This window comes from Triticum urartu, chromosome 7A (assembly GCF_056163025.1).
Source record: "Triticum urartu cultivar PI428250 chromosome 7A, HENAU_Tu73, whole genome shotgun sequence".
Classification (NCBI taxonomy): Eukaryota; Viridiplantae; Streptophyta; class Magnoliopsida; order Poales; family Poaceae; genus Triticum; species Triticum urartu.
The window spans coordinates 744,619,026-744,639,529 of NC_141879.1; the positions used below are offsets into that span (position 1 = coordinate 744,619,026).

A 20,504-nucleotide genomic window follows, 5' to 3' on the forward strand; every position below is an offset into this window, starting at 1 on the left:
AGTTAGACAAGGTTCTCAATTGCTACAACAATTACCTGAAATGCTTGCAGCCTAAAAACAATTGGACGCCACCGCCGGCCTGGGCCTAGTCGCCATGCACTAGATACTCCCTCCTTTCCGGTTTATAGGGCTTATCTCAAAATTTTAGTTTTTTCATTTTATAAGGCTCAATTTGGTTGTTCCCCACCACATGTTCAGACTTTAAGGTGCATTAAATCATTGCATGCAAGTATTAAGAGAAAACTGACCAATGCATGCACTATATGCATGCATGCATTGCAATTAATACATTCGTAAACATAATTTTTTGAGGAAAACAAGAGCATTAATTGGGTGCTTTTGCAAACTACAAAAAATATTCCACCACTCATCATCTACCTTGGTTGGTGAGATTTTTGAATTGAGCCTTATAAACCGAAAAGGAGGGAGTAGAAGAATGGAGAAAAGTTCATTAATCTGTCTCTTTGGAGTCGGAAGCTCCTTGGGACTTGGGTTGATTAGCTGGGGAGTGAAGGAGATGGAGTTGGGGCCCTTGGGGAAAGAACGAGAGACGAAGCGATTAGCGAGGTTGGGGCCCTTGGGGCGCTTACCGGAGAACGAAGCGATTAGCATTTTTTTTCAGGTAAAATAACGAAGCGATTAGCAATCTGGTTTTTCTAGGGGTGATTAGCAATCTGGTGCGTGTGTGCGTCAAGGGAGGTGTCTCTCTCCGAGTGGGTTGGGCCTGCTGAATCACTTTCTTCTTATTAACCAGTGCACACATACCGTACGTAAGAAACATGCCAGGGACGGGCCCTAGGCGGCCGCACTAACTGCCTATGCCCAGGGCCGGCCCTGAGGACAGGAGTAGCAACAGATGTTGCTAAGATGACGATTTCAGACATATTGATGTATGACCTTATAAGATTTTTGTGAATAATTAATAAAATGACTGCATGCATCTTCAGATGCAGAAGTCAGGGTCATCCTCCTTTTCTAATAAAAAACTATTACTTGTATCGATCTATTGTGATTCGTAGAGGTAGACCAGGAGATGTCTACATCGTGTTGGTGTTTTGACTCTATTGGAAGTGAAAACGTGACTTCATGAGACGTTGATGTAAACTCTGATGGGGAAAAGGGGAATTTCGTGTGGGAGCTAGCTAGCTTGAAAGATCCATCACAGCCACATTTGGACAGGCGGTGCCTGCCTACCTTGATTCGCGGGAGATTGCATTGCAGCTAGCTAGCAAATTAATCAAGCTCTGGCAAAGAAGACGATTCCACCAGCATTGGACAGGAGTACTAAGAGCCCCGTCCCCTTGAAGAGAAGAGTATATATATCTGTGAGTACAATGTTACTTCACAGAGATTGATTTTCATGACTTTTGATTCGCTAGTTACATCACACATGGTAAGAAAAAATAAGGAAATGGTAAAAAATAAAAAGATGAAAACTGGGGCATTCCGAGAATTGAACTCGGGACCTCTCGCACCCTAAGCGAGAATCATACCACTAGACCAAATGCCCTTTGTTTGCTATATTTTTCTATACATATGAAGAACAACGCAGCAGAGATTGACCTTTTAAAAGAACAATATGCCTTATAGTTTGGAACAGAGGGAATGGATAGTGGTTATATTCACAAACTATATATGATTAATGATTTGGCACTAGACATCAGTAATATCGCTATCTGGCCATTCTGAGTTGCTGCTGGCCAGATAGATTACATACTGCCACACGGTCAATCGTTTTTTTTTACGGGGACACACGGTCGATCGTTGATGTGCTTATGAAGATCGTGTCGTCGTTTCTTATCAGACCGATGTTTAACTCTGTTGTAAGTGAAAGTGTGGTCGATGAGACGGTGATAAGGTATGCATAGACGATGCCATGATGGGAAAAAAGGCTCTTGAAAGGGGGAATTTTGTGTGGGAGCTTAGCTATTTTGAGAGACCGATCCCGGTCACATGTGTATGTGGGTACATGTGGTGTACACGTTGCTCTCACGCAAGCGTCGCTACTGCAAAAGGAAGCTGTAGGTTGCAGCTGGTAAACTAAGCTCTAACTAGTAATATATCTCTGAATGCAATGGAGTAAGTAAATAGCGAAAAACTATCACAATTAAAGTTAGGATTCTATAAAAAGCTAGGTTACAAAAATGTACAACTTAGAGTCTTTCTTTTTGCCAAAAAGAAAACTATTAGCTATATGAAAGAAACTGTGCTACATGTAGTGTCGCGGGCCTACTTGGATAGAAGGAACGGAAGTGATCTCAGGTACTAGTTGCGGGAGATCATAGGGCACGGTCGGTAGCTACGCCGACCTATCGCTGGAAAGAGAGGTTGGGATGGGGCACCAGGGCATAGGATCAAGGAAAATAGGTTGAATAGATTTATACTTGCTTTCCTCCACGTCCAGGGGAGCTATATATATGTAGCACAATACAGCTTTGCAGCTAAGCCAACAAGGTAAAAGACCTTCTACGGGACAAAAATCTTCCTATCTTCAATCTTACTACCTTATTTAGACTAACTGAACTTGAACACATCCCTAGCCATCTGGTTAGGACTTGGCTTGCGCCTCCTGTAAGTCGCCCCCCACATGACATATCCCCCTGCATTGTGAAACAGCTCATCCTCGAGCTGGAAAGTCGGGTAGCGTTCTTTGAAAGTTGTGACATCTTTGCATGAGGCCGCTGATGCCGATTGGCCTTCCCACCAAATCGGGATCGGCTGCATTCCCTTGGCAAGGTGGGCTCGCAACGCCTTGTGAGGAGTCGGATGTGCATGTTCTTGGAAAATTGCTGGAAGTCCTGGAGGCGTCTCCGGAGGTACTTCTTTAGGAGACCCACATAGAAGACATTGTGAATGCGAGCACGAGGTAGCAGTTCCAAACGGTAATACTCGTCCCATGGCAGCCATTGAAGATTGGCGAGGACGGTCATCGGTGAGTCAGCATGGGTACATGGATATTACATGATTAACGGCTTCAGATTGTCTGTCAGATTGTAGATGAAAGGCAGGCCTCATATGCAGACGAGTGCGTCAAGGCGTGAAAAAAGCCATCTGAAGGCCAAAAGTGAACACGGCATCGCAGCCAGAGGCGATGGAGGCAGGAACCCATGGAGGCGGACAATGTTGGAGAAGAATGCCTTTGCCACTGTCTCAGCCGTGTAGGGGTGCCCCAAATGAGTATATTTGGAGAAACGGTCCACGTCGTGAGTGTGACACACTTGCCATCAACTTTGGGAAGCCCTTCTATAAAGTCAATGGCGATATCTTCCCAAATACGGGAGGGAACAACCAGTAGTAGAAGCAAGCCGGCTGGGTGGAGTTGTTTCATCTTGTTGCGCTGGCACACCATGCAGCCACACTCGAGCTTGAGGCAGGTGGAAGTCGCAGCAGAGACGATGAAGCGACTTCTTGATGCCTTCATGGTAGTCATCATGGGCTGCTAGCACGTCAAATGTGATGGTGCTATCAATGAGAGCCGATGGATCACCAAGCTCGCCAGCCTCTCGTTGCTCGCGGAAGGCAACCAAGGTCGGGTCAGTGTGAGCGGCCTGACGACAGGCATTAGTGACCTGTATAACATGTACTCCCTCCGTTCCTAAATATTTATATCTTTTTAGAAATTTTAAATGAATTATCACATATAAATATATATATATACATATTTTAAAATGTAGATTCACTCATTTTATTGTGTATGTAATCATTTGTTGAAATTTCTAGAAAGACAAATATTTAAAAACGGAGGGAGTAGATCAGAAACTACACTTCGGCATTAGTCAGTAATAACACTGCTGGTCATTCTTGATTGGCCCGGACGGATTCATCACTACCAAACGACGTGCTTATGAAGATGCCACACAACGTGCTTTATGAAGATGGTGTGTGAATTGATGAGATGATGATGAGCTACGACCATGTGACACATGTGGTAAACAATCCCGAACAAGAAAAAATGATGATGAGGTATCTGCGATCGAGGAGAAAAGCGGAAAAGGGCTCTTGAAAGGTGGAATTTTGTGTGCAGTCACATACGTATGCTGATCGGTATGTGTGGTGTGCAAGTTGCTCTCAAGCAAGAGTCACACTGTGATCGATCGATGGTCCGATTATCTTTATCGTACGTGCACTCATCAAAGTGAATACATGTTCTCGCAAAAGAAAAATGAATACTTCTTTTCTGCCAAGAATCACGGTTTCTTTCTTGTCATGACAAGAATCACAATTGGTATTGCCTCGCTGTCCGTCCGCTTGTACCCCCACACATGTACATGCCCAAGTTGGAAAAGGAATTTGATTTTCATGGCGTCTAAGCAGAATTATTATTATTTTCAACAACAAAAACAGCGAAAAAACAATTATGGGGCTTTCTGAGAATTGAACTAGGGACCCCTCGCACCCTAAGCAAGAATAATACCACTAGACCAAATGCCCTTTGTTCCATACATGTTCTACAAATTCATCAAAGATAGGAGTGTTTGACTTTTTACAAGAATAATACTAGTATAACTTATAGTTTGGAATTGAAGGAGTATGTAGTCTCCGTAGACCGTAGCCTATAACAAACCTAAGGAAGTGCATCTGCAGTGTAGATAAGAACTAATAGTTGTGATTGTAACAATCTCTTGTTCGGCAGGTTTGCACTTCTATATACATAAATGTATGATCCATCGATCAGCAAGTTTGCATTTCTATGTACATAAATATACGATCACTATTGGGAGGTTCTTCTTCCTGCGATCGACCGACATCATCCTTGATGCTCTTATCATGCAAGCAATCTGTCTCTACCTTAACTCTCAGTAAATTCATCCCCTTCATACACAATGGTCATCCACTTCCATTGAGATTGGTAACATGGCACATACAACTATGTACCACTTGTTCCATACACTGTAGGGGGGGCTAAACTAAGAGCATCTCCAGCCGCGCCCCCAACAGGCCCCCCAGGGCGACTTTTTTCACGCCGACGCCGGAAAAAAAAATCTAGTCGCACCCCCAAGACATTGAAATCCGCCGGCTCGGCCCGTTTTTGGACCCGGTGATCTCAGGCCGAACCCAGCGCAACTGGGGGAACTTCGCGGCTCCGGCAGAAGGGAAAAGAGCATCTGGGCCACCACTGTCAGGCGAAAACGCATCTTTGCACGTCCAGATTCGCCCTCCCCCGCGCACGCGCCCTCCCGCCGCCTTGCCGATCCTGGCCCGGACCACCCCACCCCCCCCCACCACCACTGCTAGATAGGCCATTCCCCTGCTGGAAAAGAAAGAGGGTTCCGCCGCGGCATCCCCCACCCCCCCCCCCCCCCGCGCGCGCGTGTTCCTGGGCGAGCTTTCCGGCCGCGCAGGGCGGGATACCGCCGGCCGCATGCCTACCTGGATGGTCTTTCTCAATATGCGTCAGGAGATCCAAGACCCACTAGTGCATCAAAAACTGCAGCAGGATCTGGTGGAGCACCTATGGAGGCTCAAGGGCAACGCCTAGCTCGACGTGTGATGAAATATGAGTTTTTATTTGTTGAACTATATAATTTGTATTGAACTATTTGTTGTTGAACTATTTGATTTCTATTGATTTTCTGTGATGAACTATGTGATAAAAAAAAATATTTTATGTTGAATTTGCACGAAGCACGGTGAATATGGGCCGGCATTAGTCAATTTGCACTGATAGCGGGCCAATTTTGCGCCAAAAGTGGGCAAATTTGCGCCAAAAGTGGGCCGAAATCGGCGCCTGGGGGCGGCGGCTAGGAACCCAATCACCCCCACGCCAATTTTAGCACCGGCTCGCCCCTAGGCGGCGATATTTCAAACCCCCTGAAGAAACGAAAGGCTGGAGATGCTCTAAGCATTCCCACACCTAATGCGCAATGTCCGTTGGTGGTGGCCTATTTTGCTTCCACGAAGACAAGGAAATCGGATGGGTTTCAAGAGCACCGAGTAGAATTGACATCATTTTTGTGTTTGTCGGTGATTATTATAAGTGATGTTATTTCATTGACAAATACTCCCTGCATTTCAAAATATAGTGCGCTCGCGTTTCCCGAGGTCAAACTTTGACCATAAATTTAACGAACGAGACCGATTGCAGCGGGAAAAAAGGTTACATAATTAAAAACTTCTTTCGAATACGAATTCACTAATATAACTTTTGCTCCTGCCGCAATCGGTCTTGATAGTTAAATTTACGGTCAAAGTTGAAGCACGAGGATAGAGGAAGCACTGCATTGTGGAATGGAGGGAGTACAAAGCAAGCACATGTTATGAACTTATTATTGAACCCAACTTGCGAGACACATCTTCCCTACGGTTCAATTTCTACACTAGAAGTTTCTAAAGATTTATACCTAGCTAATAATACACTGGAAACCACTATTAAGATATTAATACACTTTAGAGATTTCTACGATATTATTCAACGATACTAAAATACATGGTACACATGTACATACAAACAAAATATATGTGCATAGAATAATATATATTTTAATATTTTTAGCAATATAGCACATTAGAAATGTATAGCAAGAACAGGCTATAACTCATATTTAGCAATATATTTATGTGATTAACTACACCATCTAGCTAACAGAAAATTATACTACTAAACAACATATTTGCTTGTCCATTGTACAAGTAAATTTAAAAATATAAAAGTTTGGTATAAAACATGGACAAGCCGGCCAAGTAAACAGGGCCGGCCCTGGTGTAGGGTCGGAGGGGCGACGGCCTTCGGCCGAGGTCAAGGGGGGGGGGCATGATTTGCTATGTATGTGTAATATAGCCCAGCAAACATATTGGGCAGGGGAAAAAATTAAAGGAGGAAAGCAGGCACGAACGGGTGTAGATGGGCTAGGCCCAATTGCTGTTAGCGATATGTGAAGCATCGTCACTCGTTATATCTGATCATTCGCATGTTCGTTTTGTCTTCGACTCTTCATCAATCGCGACTGGAATTCTTGTTCGTTGACACATTATCGCCGATGTGGGCAACAACCTGGTGTTGCGCCGCCGCCTACCGGCGACCCGGAATCCTCGATACCACGAGTCGCAACCATGAGTTGATCTAGTTTTTCATAAGTATGTATTCATCCAACCAGTCTTTCGCTTCTCTTTTACCGTATATTTGTAGGACTGTCTCGATTTTGAGATTAAGACTTATACCCCTCCAGGAAAATTGTAGTCACTGTTAAGTGCATTCAGACGGTCGTAAAAGATTTCAACTTAGATCTTGAGGATAAAAGTGGCCACTAATCTATGTTTCGGGTCTATATATGATATCAAGTAATATAGTGAATACTCTCTTCAACAATTTTCACAATTAATGAAATTTAACTCACATTCCTCATTATCTACATGGCTTGGAACATGGGTCTAATCCTTCATCAAAAAGCAAAAAAAAACTTATAGAAAAGAACATACATGAAGTTGGCACTGGATGTGTTGATGTCGGCTGAGGTAAGCATTGTTGCCTTATGTGTTTTTTTCCTGTTATAAGCAGCATGTGCATCTTTTATATAGCTACATATTGAAAGAAAAAATGCCGTCTATGTAAATGTCCGAAGAAGTTTATATTAAGGGGCCCCGGCTTCTAGGTTCGCCCTCAGCCACCAACTTCTCATGACCGGCCCTGCAAGTAAACTATAATTCTAGCCAGTCAACCATCTCTCGCTCGACCAAATCATGACACTAAGGAGTCGACATGCAAGCTGGAAATAATTGATTAGTACAGTATGTAATAATCACTATGTTGTTGTTTAATAGGTCCAAAAGATTACTGAAAATATCAATCGGAACAAGTCTAGAAGAAAAAATGCGGTGGGATAGAAAACCGTGGGAGGGATGACATGCCATCATCAAAATGTAAGAAAATTCCATAATGATATGTTACAGTTTTTTAAAACAGTAGTAGGGTCCCCAGAGACCCATAACTCCATTAGATAATCATCAAGGTACATATTACACCAGGACCCAAGGAAAATAGAAAAGGACAATAAGATCCTGTTTTTTGCAAAGAGCACCCCTACATTGAAAAAGGAATGCAATCGGGTATGAGTGTGGCTCCTACCAGAACCAAGCTCGCCGGCGCCGGGGACAGCACCACTTGGCCCGACAAGACCTCCATGGCACCATGCCATGGAATCAATCCAGAAGCAGAACTGCCTCCCCTATGGAAACATGCCCGGGAGGAATAGCTTGGGCCGCCATTAGGCCAGAAGATAGGATGGGCCGTCGGAGAAGACCGACAGGTCACAATGGCTGCCATAGCTCCTCTATAACCACCATCTTTGATGTTCACGGTCCTATCTATAGCTTCCAGCTCATTGCAAATCCTCTGCTACACCTTCATCATCATGATGGATCTGACAGCTGAGGTCAAGCTGGAGGCCCTACTTCTGATCAGGGCAAGACAGCATTCTCATCGGAAGCTCGGATCCGATGAGAAAACACAATAGGCAGTCGAGCCATGTTGCGATTTCCTGCCAAATCCTCTTACATCACCTTGGCGGCGAGAAAGAGAGGATGGAAACCACCATGGTGGATCATCTCGGTGGAACTGCATGCTTATTTATGGAGTTCGCACAAGATCCTTCACCTCCTGTTTTGTCTCCACCATGAAGGAAGAATAAAAACAACACCGCCGACCATTGCAAGCTGCACAGAATGACATAACGCCAGTCGCCATCATGGCAAATCCAGGCCACAACCTCGAACCTAGCCTACTATATACAAGGAGGGCCAAACTTCTCTCCCTCCCACGCTTTGGTCGGCGAGGCCACCGGAGGAGGAAGGGAGAGGAGCCGAGAGAGAGAGAGAGGGAGATTCTACTATTTAGGAATAGAGGATATGTTTATTCAAATGAAAATAAGCATACACCCACACAATCATGTTTAACAATATATTTATCCACTTTTTCTATCGTGTAGATCTGTATCGGTTTCCATTCGCCATGTCCATGGTTGTCTACCCATATGAAAATGGAATATATAAATATTTTCCCTGAATCGATTCTCAGCTTTTTTGCAATTTAAGATTGTACATTAAGATCAAAAGGAATAATGATAGAAAACACACTCTCTCTCTTCTCTCTCTCTCTCTCTCTCACAAAAGTACAACCGCCTGTCACAATAAATAAGCAACAAGGTTTAGATGAGGCGAGAGGAGAAAAAAATCCCGCCACAGGGCGACGTGGATTTTTTGGTCCGCCTACTTGAGACGGTGAGACCGGAAAGTGAGGTCAAAGATTATAGCCCTGATTACATCATTTGGGGAGTGATGTACATCCCTAAAAGGCTCCCCATTTGTGAGCATCCCATATTTTCCAGAGCATAAGCAAAAGAGTAAAGGGCCAGGCCCATGGAGGCAAACCCGGGTGGCATGGCGAGCTCCACAACTCAACTAGTGGCGTGAAACATGTCTGTAGGCGCAGTCCAAATGGAGGTGGCTGTGGGGTAGAGGAAGAGCAGATGAGCACTTCCCCGCAAAATAAAAGAGAGCAGATGAGCACAATCTTGGGGAGCTACATTACATAGTGGACATGACGATGACTCAATGATGGTCTTGCGGTGTAAATTTTCCAGAATGCTTAATCTGTCCAAGTAAAACAACCACCCAAACACATGAACCCTACTAGGGACCTTTGAGTCCCAAATGTGAGTGAGGTAAGATCAGACAACTGAGAAGCAAACACATCATAGGCTCCTTTGGTGGAGAAAGTTGTGTCATTGAGCAGGGATCTGTCGTCTGGAACTACAGTGAGGTGCACATCCCGCAACAAAAGTCTCAAAGAAGGTAGTTCATTGGAAGTGGTTAAGGTTAGCCAACTATGCGAGTCTGAATCAATCCCATCCATAAAAAATTTCCTGACCAGAGCATTTCGCTTTGTGCGGTGTGAAAAGAGGGCTGGGAAAGTGGTGGAGAGAGGCTCATGAAGTAACCATCGACCTAGCCAGAAAAAAATTAGAGGAGCCATTGCCAATATTAACCTAAGAGATCTCTCTGAGTGTATGTAAATGCTTGAAATAGGCTTTGCCAATGAAGGAGTCATTTTTACCTAGACCTATATGCAAGGACTGGTTGAGAATTCGGTCCTTCCAAGGCAAAAGTGAAGAGTGTAGGAATTTGTATTCAAATTTCAACAAAAGGCAAAAAAATTGTGCTAGTAAGTTTTTAACGCCTAAACCACCTGCTTGTTTGACATACATACACGGTCCCACGCAACCAGACACTTTGCCCCAAAGAAGGAGTTGTCGTTTGACCAGGAAAAAAAACTTCTATGCTTATCAATTTCTTCGAGGACGCTTTTTGGGAGTGAGAAGCACATAATAAAATAAGTGGGCAGGCTATCCAGGACTGCTGACAGTAAGATGAGGTTTCCCCATGGGCGAGAAAAGGTGCACACCATGCAGCTAGGTAAATATCACAACGGGCGATAACAAGTTGAAACGCAAGGGGGGTAGTTTGTGTGGAGAGAGTGGAAGGCCAGTGAATGACTGACTTTTTCAATCCTTTCGACCTTGGTTCCGTAGGAGCGAATCAGAAAGGTTGGGGATTTCGACAATTCTGGGGTGATTGAACTATTTCTTATTTTTATGAGAAGGTGGCCGCCGAGGTGGCAAGTGTATTAGCCATTGAAGCGGCCAATTCTGGTGCAATATTTAGAGGAGTGAAGGTTTGTTTTCGAGAAGTTTACTGAAAGGCCGGTCATTTGAGATTTATGGTTGCAGATTCCTCAGCCTTAAGGATAATTAAGTATAAAACACCGCAATCATAATAAAAATTACATCGAGGTCCACAGACAACCAAGCGACCATTGTCGCCATAAGAGCAAGCCGCCGACGCGCCGCTGTCGCCGCTCCCATATCGGAGCCGGCCTAACCTTGTCGATGACTGCCGGAAAGTCTTCTTACACGTGCCCCTAAGGACCAGCGTTCAGGAGCTACAGTTGTCACCATTGAATTCTTGAATCGACCTGAAGAACTTGACAGCAAATCTTGTCGTTGCGTACACACGACGAGAAACCCTAACCTCGCCGCTCCGAGGAGCTGGCAGGAACCCACGCCGGAGCTCCGTCTAATCCGTCCTGATGAACGAATTTGAGGAGGATCGAAGTCCGAAAAACTGACGCAAAGAAGAAGCGTCGTCATCCATCCAAGTGCCACCCTTGCAAGAAAGTTTTGTTCACAAGCGCTCACGATCATTCTTTGAAGCACATCAGCAACTATTGTGAATAGAAATAAAGAGAGCGGATCCCCGTGTCGTAATCTGTTCCTACACTGCATCGACGGACCTGTCACGAGACGATATTTTCTCGTAGATTTAGGTAGATACATCGGTCTCAATTCGACATTGACCATGCTCATCTGTTCTACCCACATCAGCTTTATAATCTACCACTAGTCAATAATTGTAAACTTTTTGTAAATTGAGATTTTATTTACACTTATTAAAGATGCTTGAGATGAAAGGGAATACTGTTGGATAAGCATATTCTTTTCCCTCTCTCTCTATCTCTGCATTCTTTTGCGTGGGGTGGGGTGCATTTTGCTAGGCGTCCCCAGCAGTAAACGGGACAGGAAGCACGACCGCCGGCCACCCACAAGCCCCACCCAAATCCGAAGAACACGTTCCCACTCACACTGTAGAGCTGCCGCCGCCGCCGCCGCTCGCCGAAGAATCGTCTCCTCGCCGTCGATCGCTCCGGGTAATCGCACGTTTCCCTCGAGTAAGCCGCCGCCGCCGGCCGCGAATCCGCGTGCTTTCCTCCTGCCTTTTTTTAGCGCCTCCAATTTTTGTGTGGCGTCCTCGTCGCTGCCCGCCCCCCTTCCCTTCTCTCCTAACAAAAAGTTTGTGTTTTTTTTCTTAGATTCCGCTCCGGATTTCGCCTCCCCGCCCCTTCCGCTGCTCTCCGCCGGCGCCGGCGACCGACATACCGACCGTGATGAGCTCGTGAGGTCCGTCCGTCGCCAATCCCCGCCTTTCTCTTGCTTCCCGATGCAGAAACCGTTCGCGGGGTGCTTCTTGCTGCTGCTGCCCGTCGATTGGGCGCTGCGATTAGGAGGAGCGAGGTCGGATTTGGTAGGAATCTGTGCTTGCTCGTGTAGATTCCCGCGTGATTGCGACCGGGCAGGTCGCCGCTCGTTCATATTCTCGTGTGATTAGAGCTCTGCGCGCCGATTAGTCGGAGATTCAGTGACGGCCGCTTCGATCCTGCTACAGCTTAAGCGCAAGCTGTTCTGAATTTTCACGGACGTCATGCTAAGATCAGTGCTTACGAATTACGATGGCGCTAATGTAAACATTGTTGCTTTCTTAACCAAAATCTTTGCTTGCTTAATGGCTGCCTGGTTCATTGCTTGGTAGAGCTTATGATGCCATTACATAGAGAGGCCAGGGTGCTCCAAGTTAGCCTGGCAGTTCCATTTGGGTTCATGTACTACTCCCTCTGTCCCATAATGTAAGACATTTTTTTATGCTAGTGTAGTGTCAAAAAACGTCTTACATTATGAGACGGAGGGAGTACTAGTTTAGTACAAGATGTGGTTTTGCTATATCATTTGTACTACATATAAGGCTTGCTTAATGACTGATTAGGCAGTTTCGGTGGTTGGCGCACATGTGTTGCACTAAATCTGCTACTGTCATTGCAGGATCGCCGAGAAATGTCATGCCATGTGCACTCGAAGTAACTGACAAAAGGCCGAAGAACACGTCGCGTATGCGGTGTAACGGACTGGTTGGGAACGACAACTTCTTTCCAGAGGTTTATAACATTCTACCGCACAAATGTGTTCCATTCTTCACCAGAAAGATTACCGATCTGCTCGTGGGATTTAATGAATTGCCACTTTTATCTTCCCATCGATCAGGACCATCTAATTCACAGACCGGTTTACGGCTTCCCTGATAACAGGTAATTATTTGTCACCAAACCCTTCTAATAACAACCAACTTCAGTGGGATGTACTGAAGTAGTGATCTAGTAAATCTTATATTAGTTTACAGAGGGAGTACTTGACTAAGCTTGCTATCTGATTTACTGCTGAGTACATGTATTTAGTGAAACAAGAGGTTCATGCATGAAATGAACTAGTCTAAAACTAATTCTATGAACTTGAAAAGCTACAGCTTTTACAGGGTTATAAAAATGAAGAAAAAGGAGAAGCAATAGGAAAGACCACTAATATATCTTACTGTTAGGAAATGCAATAATAAAATTTAAGAAACGCATATACGTAACCATTTTGGGACAGTTGGTGTTCATATCTGTTTGACTGTTTTTGGGGACTGCCCCACTTTGCTACTGAATATGAAAGGCTGGCAAATAAGGGTTTGTGATCAACTTATGTTCCACTTGTATCATAGGGTCGCCATTGATGAATCTAGGAAACTTAGGTTGGGAGTACATAACTGGTTGATGAATGTGTAAGGCGTGTATATCTATATTTGTAGTCAGTGATAGGTAAACTTTTATGAATAATGTGCCTCTTAATTTCACTTAAAAACGTGCCAATATCGATTCAATAATTTGTAATATTGGTACGGTGGTCTGTACAGTATGGACCTTGAGTGCAGGTATAAATGTATAACTGTTGACTAATTGTGAGTAATCCGCTGCATGTCAAGTATATTCGCTGTGTCATATAGGCAGGGGCAAACCCAGGTTGGCCCCTGTATTCAGGTCTGAACTCTCAATTTACCTGTTTTCCCTTTGTTTTATAAGAGATACTTAGTGGTATTTTGGGTCTAAGCACCGGGTTAAATCCCAGGCTGCCTAGATGATTTTTTGTGTGTGAAAATAGTGGTCATGAAGCCTTTTCTTTTGCTGGGGCCATTTGTGAAAATGTGAGATGACTAGAAAATGGTTGTACGCGAACAAATTATCACTGAAACAACCATTTTATTGTCTTTTTATGCATTTTGTTATTCTTCTCTGTTAGTTTGTTAACATTTTGCGCTTGCCAGCTTACAGTGACCTATGTGTACCTTTCTCGTATGCATGACACAATCACCATGTCCAAACACTTCATAGTTTCTATCCTCAATATCCTTTTTCTTTTTTACTTTTCAGGGCAGTCACTGTGGTCCTCTCACCTGTTATTCAGTTTTTCGGGAAGCTACTTGTTTACTGTCTTTTTGTGGTGTGGCAGGGACAGTCCATTTACGGTGCTTTCTCTTGGGCACAGTTCAGATTGGAAATTGGCGCCGTTTTCATCTAGCAGACAGGAGGTCAACAGGGCAAGATATTTGACATTAGGAACTGCTGCTACAGAGGGCTTTGAGTTACTATTCCCACAGCCAACAATAGTATACTGGCTAGATCTGCCGAATGAAAAGAACATGCATGATCAGGACATTTCTTCTAAACCACATCCCAATGGAGGAAGCACTGTAGGACAACATCGGCATAGGAAAAAGATTAAGAAGTCATTGACAGCTTGCCCTCCCTGCCACGCGGTTGCAAGTACCTCTTCTGGGCCTGATACTGCTCCTCTGGGATCTGATTCTGATATTTTGCATGACGATGACAAGCCTCCTAAAAGGAGTTCTAAGAAGAAAGTAAACAAGTGGAAACAGTGCAGGCGAGCAACCGGTGAAAAGCTTAATTTGTTGCCAGAACTCCCCTGTGAAGAGCATATTGATACCGCTTCTCCTGTTGAGGTATTTCTGCCTGATTTACTAGCTGGTAAATTGTCAGATGCCTCGTCATCTGCCTGCTCATTGGTTAAAGATGCCCATTTGGGCAAAGATAATGGTGAGAGCAACAATGAATATGTGGAACACGGAAGTGATGGGAAGGATGGCTCTGGATATGCAGGGTCATCTAATATATATGTAGGCAAAAGAGTTAGCTGCAAAGGTGCTCCTTACCTGAATGATGGGCCAAATACTGCGGATTCTTCAGAATTTGGTGAACCTTCTGTCACTGAACATGCGAGAGAAGAAAGCAATAGCTGCCAGAAGTCATTGTGTGCCTGTGTTTGTAACTCCAGTGATGCAACAACAGCTTCATTCTTTACGGGTTGGAACAGTGAAAACTGTGGGGATTGCAGTATTGATTTTGAGGGAAATACACGAGATGGTTTGCAACATGGCGCTTCTACTTGTCTGGATAGTGTAAATAAGGTATGCCATTTGACAGATGTCCATTTAAGTGGCGCTCATGCTGAAGATGTTACTGATACTAGTAGTCATTCTGAAAGAGTTCAGTGCAGCAGTGAAGCCTGTAGCAGCAAGACGTTTCTTCCAGTTAGTCCGGGGAGGAGCGGCAGGAAATCAAGAAACAAATCTAGCTGTACTAATGTGACTGCGACTAATAGGGTAGTAGGTTCTAATAGGCACAAGCATAGTGGAAAAGACAGTCCAGTTTCTGTGTGGCAGAAAGTAGAAAAAACTGACAAGGAAAACTCATCTGGAGCAGGACATGTGGTTGTTTCAGCAGTTGAGGATAAAAGTGCACTAGAAGATGATAGCAAGGGTGTGCAGCACGATCCAAATAGGCCAATGGATAAACATCGCTGTAGAAAAAACTGCAAACAGCACAAGAAGCAAACCTTGTCTCTGTATGAACAAACAAGTTTGTCTTGTAAAAAGGGTAGCTGTCCGTCGCCGAGGAACTACTACGCTCCTAAGAATGGTAGCCCCAAGACGCCCAAGAACCACTCGCAACAGACTGAAGGATTGTTGATGTTACAGCCAGTATGTGCCAGGGACATCAGTGATACATCAATCATAACTGGTACTGAAAAAGCAACAGTAGCATCTTACAACTTGGGTTCTCATTTGGTGCCACAAGTTACATCCAATGAACCATGCACATTGGTCATTCAAGACGATAGTCACTCTCTTTGCCTTGAAAATAAGGCCATATCAACAGATTTGGACTGCAGGAACTTGTGCGTCGGTCCTTGCGCCGCAGAAATGGAAGAAACTCAATGTGTGAAGTCATATTCTTCTGCTGGGCACATGTCACATAAATGGGTTCCTATTGGAAAGAAAGATATAACACATTTGGATGTTCCAGAGGCTTCTGTTGTTGAAGCATCAGTTCCAGCTAATGATGTTTCTCTTTTTGCTAATATAGAAGTGCAGAGAAATGTTTCAGATGCTCCTGCATCAACTAAATGTGAAGGCAGCAAAGTTGCTACTGAGTTGACTGCTAAACCGAAGCCATCTGGACAGCTTGATTCGAAATGCCAAGGACATACTGACAATGGAACTGTTTTCAGCTTGATAAGAGAGGCAGTGAGTGATGCTCATACCGCCCAACAGAGAGCGGAAGATATTCAACTTCACATTGGCAGGCCTCTTGCTGATTTTGAACAATTTATTTATTCTGCTTCTCCAGTTCTGCACTGTAGCTCTTGCCCTACTGGCTGCAACTCTTCTTCACAGGAATGGATTAGAGATGGCTTGTGCTGTCATCAGACTGCAGATATCTCTCTAAGTAGCATTTGGCAGTGGTATGAAGAACCTGGCTGCTATGGCTTGGAAGTGAAGGCACAGGATCTCCGTAGATCGAAAGGCTTATGGAATAGTCGTTATCAGTTTAATGCCTACTTTGTGCCATACCTATCTGCGGTTCAATTGTTTAGGCAACCTAAGAGAACCGTTGATAAGGATGAAGCCGATATGGGTGCAAGATCTAAAACATCTCCATGTATGAGCTCTCTCCCAATATTAGCGAAGCTTCTACCTCAAGAGTCTAATAAAAGAAATAGCTCGCCGGCTTTCCGTGATAAAGATGATCAGCAGTTGGAGGCTACAGAGCTCATATTTGAATTCTTTGAATCTGAACAACCATTTTGGCGGCGACAGTTATTTGACAGGTGAGTGCGAGTCTCTGCCTTCATGAACAAAGGCGTCCAGGATTCTGGCTCTTATTTGTTAGCCTTTTTTATGCTCTTATTTTAGTATAAATCTTCATGGTGTACAGTGAAACTCTAGGAAAGGTACTTTTTTTCTGAGATGATTTTATTGAAATCTCATTGCAATTTTACTAGGGTAAAGGAGTTGATTGGTGGTGCAAAACAATCAAATTGCCAAATATCAGGAGACCCAAAGAATCTGGAGCTCAACCTGCATGATCTTCATCCCGCCTCTTGGTCCGTTCTATGCTCTAGTAGTATCTGACCCGTCATCAGCGGCATATTCTTGCATATAGATATGTGAAACTATTTTTTGGACGAGCTTGTTTTCAGATAACATGTTACTCTGGATTTCAGGTACTGTGTCGCGTGGTATCCCATATACCGTATACCTGATGGGAAATTCCAGGCTGCTTTCCTGACGTACCATTCTCTTGGACACTGGGTTCATCGAGGAAACTCAGCAGATCAAGCTGGCCATTGTAATGCTGTTTTGCCAGTCATGGGTTTGCAATCTTACAACGACAAGGTAATATGGCTGCTTTTCTCCTGACATGTACATACAGGTTAACCGAAGATTGTTTAACCGATGGTCTGGAAGCAGCTGGCTATGATTATGATGGCTCCGGTGACCTAATGCCGGTGCAAGAAGGAGACCGTGAGGACGGCTCCGGTGACCCAATGCCGGTGCAAGAAGGAGACCGTGATGACGTCTCCGGTGACCGAACCGAGTCTGGCCAGGTATATATATTAGTTAAGCTTCTGTTGACTAGCTAATTGATGCATTCATTGGTTTGGTATGTACACATATTAATTAAGTCTTTGTTCTTTTTTCTAGCCCTCCGGATCGAGCACAACTTCGGTAAAGAGACGAGGCCCGAAGAAAAAGTTGAGCTCGGATGAAAAGTTTGAGATCATAGCAATCGCGCCCGACGGCCAACCGATTGAACCCCTCCGGACAAAGAGCGCATTTGTTGCTCAGTGCGGGGTTTTGGTTAGGGACAAGATCTCGATCAGCATTCAGCAATGGTTAAAGCCGGCTACAGAAGACCCTGAGGTGTCTTATGTCAATGATATGCAGAAAAATGATCTTTGGACTGAGCTGAAGTCAAATTTCACCCTATCGTCAGAGGATGATCCAGAGAAGCCAGTTAAAGAGCAATTAATCAAGTCTTTTGCTCTTAAGAGGATGGCAGAACTATTCAGGAGGTGGAAGAAAGAGCTGAATAAGTTTGTCGAAAATAAAGAGACACCAGAATTCAAGGGTAGATATGAGAAGATCAGAGATCACTGGCCCGCATTTGTGGCCCACAAGACATCGGAAAAGAGTAAGAAGATGTCGGCGACAAACAAGCAAAATGCTGCGAAGAAGAAGCATCACCATCGCACGGGGTCAGGTGGCTACCTCGTAGCCCGGCCTAAGTGGGCCAAGACTGAGAATGATCTGGTTGATAAAGGGATCGAACCAGAGACAATTAACTGGCCAGACCATTGCCGGACTTGGTTCTTCGGGGCTGGTGGAACCTTGGACCCTGTAACTGGGAAGTGCATTTGAACGAACTATCAAATGGACATACCAGTCAGGAAGCTTCAGCGGTATATCGAAGCAGCGCAGCAAGGGACGTTCTTTCCAGACAGAGAGAACCACGAGCTCACAATGGCCCTCGGGAATCCTGAGCACCCTGGACGGACACGAGGCACGCCAGGCTCCATTCCGTGGAAGGTTGGGTTTTCGGACGCAGGCGGTTACAAATCCCATGAGAGGAGGAACAAATTGCAGCAGACCCAAATGCAGGCGCTGCAAGCAAGGGTACAAGCGATAGAGGAACGAGAAGCAAATCGCAGCAAACGTACTGCCGAAGCTTCCCCCGAAGCTACCCCGCCATCTCAACGGAGAAGCAGCGTGGCTTCCACCGAGCTGCTTCAGCCGGAGCATGCCTTGACGGCTCCTGCCAACTATCCCGTGGATGCTATCACGGAATCTCAAAATTGCCACCTTATGACGCAATGGATGAATTTGAAGGTTAAGGCGGCTGTTGGCTCTGTTTATCCTACTGAACCCGGCGCAACTTTTCACTGCCGGCCGATTCCAGAAGGATATGCTAGGGTGATGGTGGATGAAATAACGGAGGGATTTGAGGACCTCCAGCTTGACCACCCTACCGGTGAAGGGGAGACTAGGCTGGGGTCTGCTCTGAAGACTCCATGCCTATGGCGGAAGGAGCTCATCAACCTTCCGAACTGAACGCCTCCGCCTCCTCCTCCTCCGGCAAGTCAGGGCACTCCGCCTCCTCCACCGCCTCCTTCGCCGGCGAGTCAGGGCACTTCTTTAGGAGACCCACATGAAAGACATTATGAATGCGAGCATGAGGTGGCAGTTTCAAACGGTAAGCGACATAGTCAATCTTAGCAATGACATTGTATGGCCCATAGTACTTGGGCGCAAGCTTGCCTTTGGCACTGGAACAAGGAACACAATTGAGCGGCAGTGTTGGGGAACCAAGCCCATTCTTCGATGTCAAAGGAAGAGCGACAAATTAGCCTATCATAGGTGACATTCTGTTCTGTCACCGAAAATGGCCATCAAACATTTGGTTCGTCATTTAAGATACGAGCATGCATGACGGGGGAAGTGGTACCATCAAGATTTTATTTTTTTATGACGACGCTTCAGTGACGGGGGGGGGGGGGAGTACATTTTCCGTGAGAAAAAATGGTTTTACGTGACACAAGTGAAACGTCGCAAAATAGAGCAAATTTTGTAGTGCCAACGCTTATCACAAGTAGCATCCTCCGACATGGAAGTTGCTCCATTTTGGCTTGATTTACAATATTTTTACTTGGTTTCCTTCCATGTGTGATATTTCCTGCCAAATAATGGAAATAATGGATTTTCTTCTCTTTCAAAGAGTTAGCATTAGAAATAAGCAGAAATCAATATAATCTGGTGAAAACCAAATGAACACTAAATAATCATAAATTCTCGAGCCATCACTGGCTAACCAAGAGGGCGATGGCGAGGGCGCTGTGGTTGAAGAGGGTCATGGGGTCGTTGGTGAGGGACTCGTCGACGTTTGATGGAGGCTTATAAGATGAAGATGTGTTGCAGGAAGACTGAAAACTATAGGGTGCGGTGCTAGCTGGCGGCTGCGGGGGTTTCTAATAGAGACATACAGTGGACAATGGATATGACAACCAAAGTACACAGCAACGCTGATGGACAGGAAACACGAAGGTTGAATTTATTAAATGAACTCAAACGGGTCAAATAAACCAGTCGTTCAGTGACAAATATTGGTCTATTTTTGTCTTTGGACCACAATATCACACATGGGTCATTTTTAGACTAGCTTGTGATAAGAATTCTATCGAGCCCCAGAATTTTATCATTGATGCGCTTGAGTAGGCCAGTCAGTGATAAAACTCGTCACACTGACGCGTGCTTGGTGGCTCATCATGATGAGGGGTCAGTGCTCCCGAATCTACATTAGTGAGATGTTCTGACGGCTCGATATCTTGGAAGTGCTCACATGGTCAGCATGTGCGCGTGTGTGTTTTCAAAGTGGTGAGTATATGTGTGTGTTGACGGATATCTTGCAGTTCTACTATCAAAGCCATTCAACCTTTTGTATATGTTTTGTA

At 44.8% G+C, this 20,504-nt stretch overlaps 1 protein-coding gene and 1 non-coding gene across 8 annotated transcripts; one reads left to right on the top strand and one right to left on the bottom strand.

Moving 5' to 3' along the window:
* Positions 1-1,438: 1,438 nt before the first annotated feature.
* Positions 1,439-1,510, bottom strand: TRNAP-AGG (transfer RNA proline (anticodon AGG)). The gene has a single exon. It is a non-coding gene; the product is annotated as a tRNA-Pro (tRNA).
* Positions 1,511-11,513: 10,003 nt separating this feature from the next.
* LOC147962651 (uncharacterized) lies at positions 11,514-19,476 on the top strand. 7 transcript variants are annotated; one of them, XM_087537624.1, is made up of 9 exons: positions 11,514-11,719; positions 11,861-11,948; positions 12,645-12,757; positions 12,864-12,907; positions 14,145-16,823; positions 16,998-17,099; positions 17,220-17,391; positions 17,467-17,603; positions 17,701-19,474. In XM_087537624.1, the coding sequence occupies exons 3-8, from the start codon at positions 12,662-12,664 to the stop codon at positions 17,497-17,499; spliced, it is 3,126 nt and encodes a 1,041-aa protein (XP_087393750.1). In that variant the 5' UTR covers positions 11,514-11,719; positions 11,861-11,948; positions 12,645-12,661; the 3' UTR covers positions 17,500-17,603; positions 17,701-19,474. The 7 variants fall into 7 exon arrangements, with proteins under 7 accessions (XP_087393750.1, XP_087393753.1, XP_087393752.1 ...); XM_087537623.1 differs by having other exon boundaries at positions 11,518-11,698; XM_087537627.1 differs by having other exon boundaries at positions 12,645-12,907; positions 14,066-16,823; positions 17,701-19,476.
* The last annotated feature ends 1,028 nt before the right edge of the window (positions 19,477-20,504 follow it).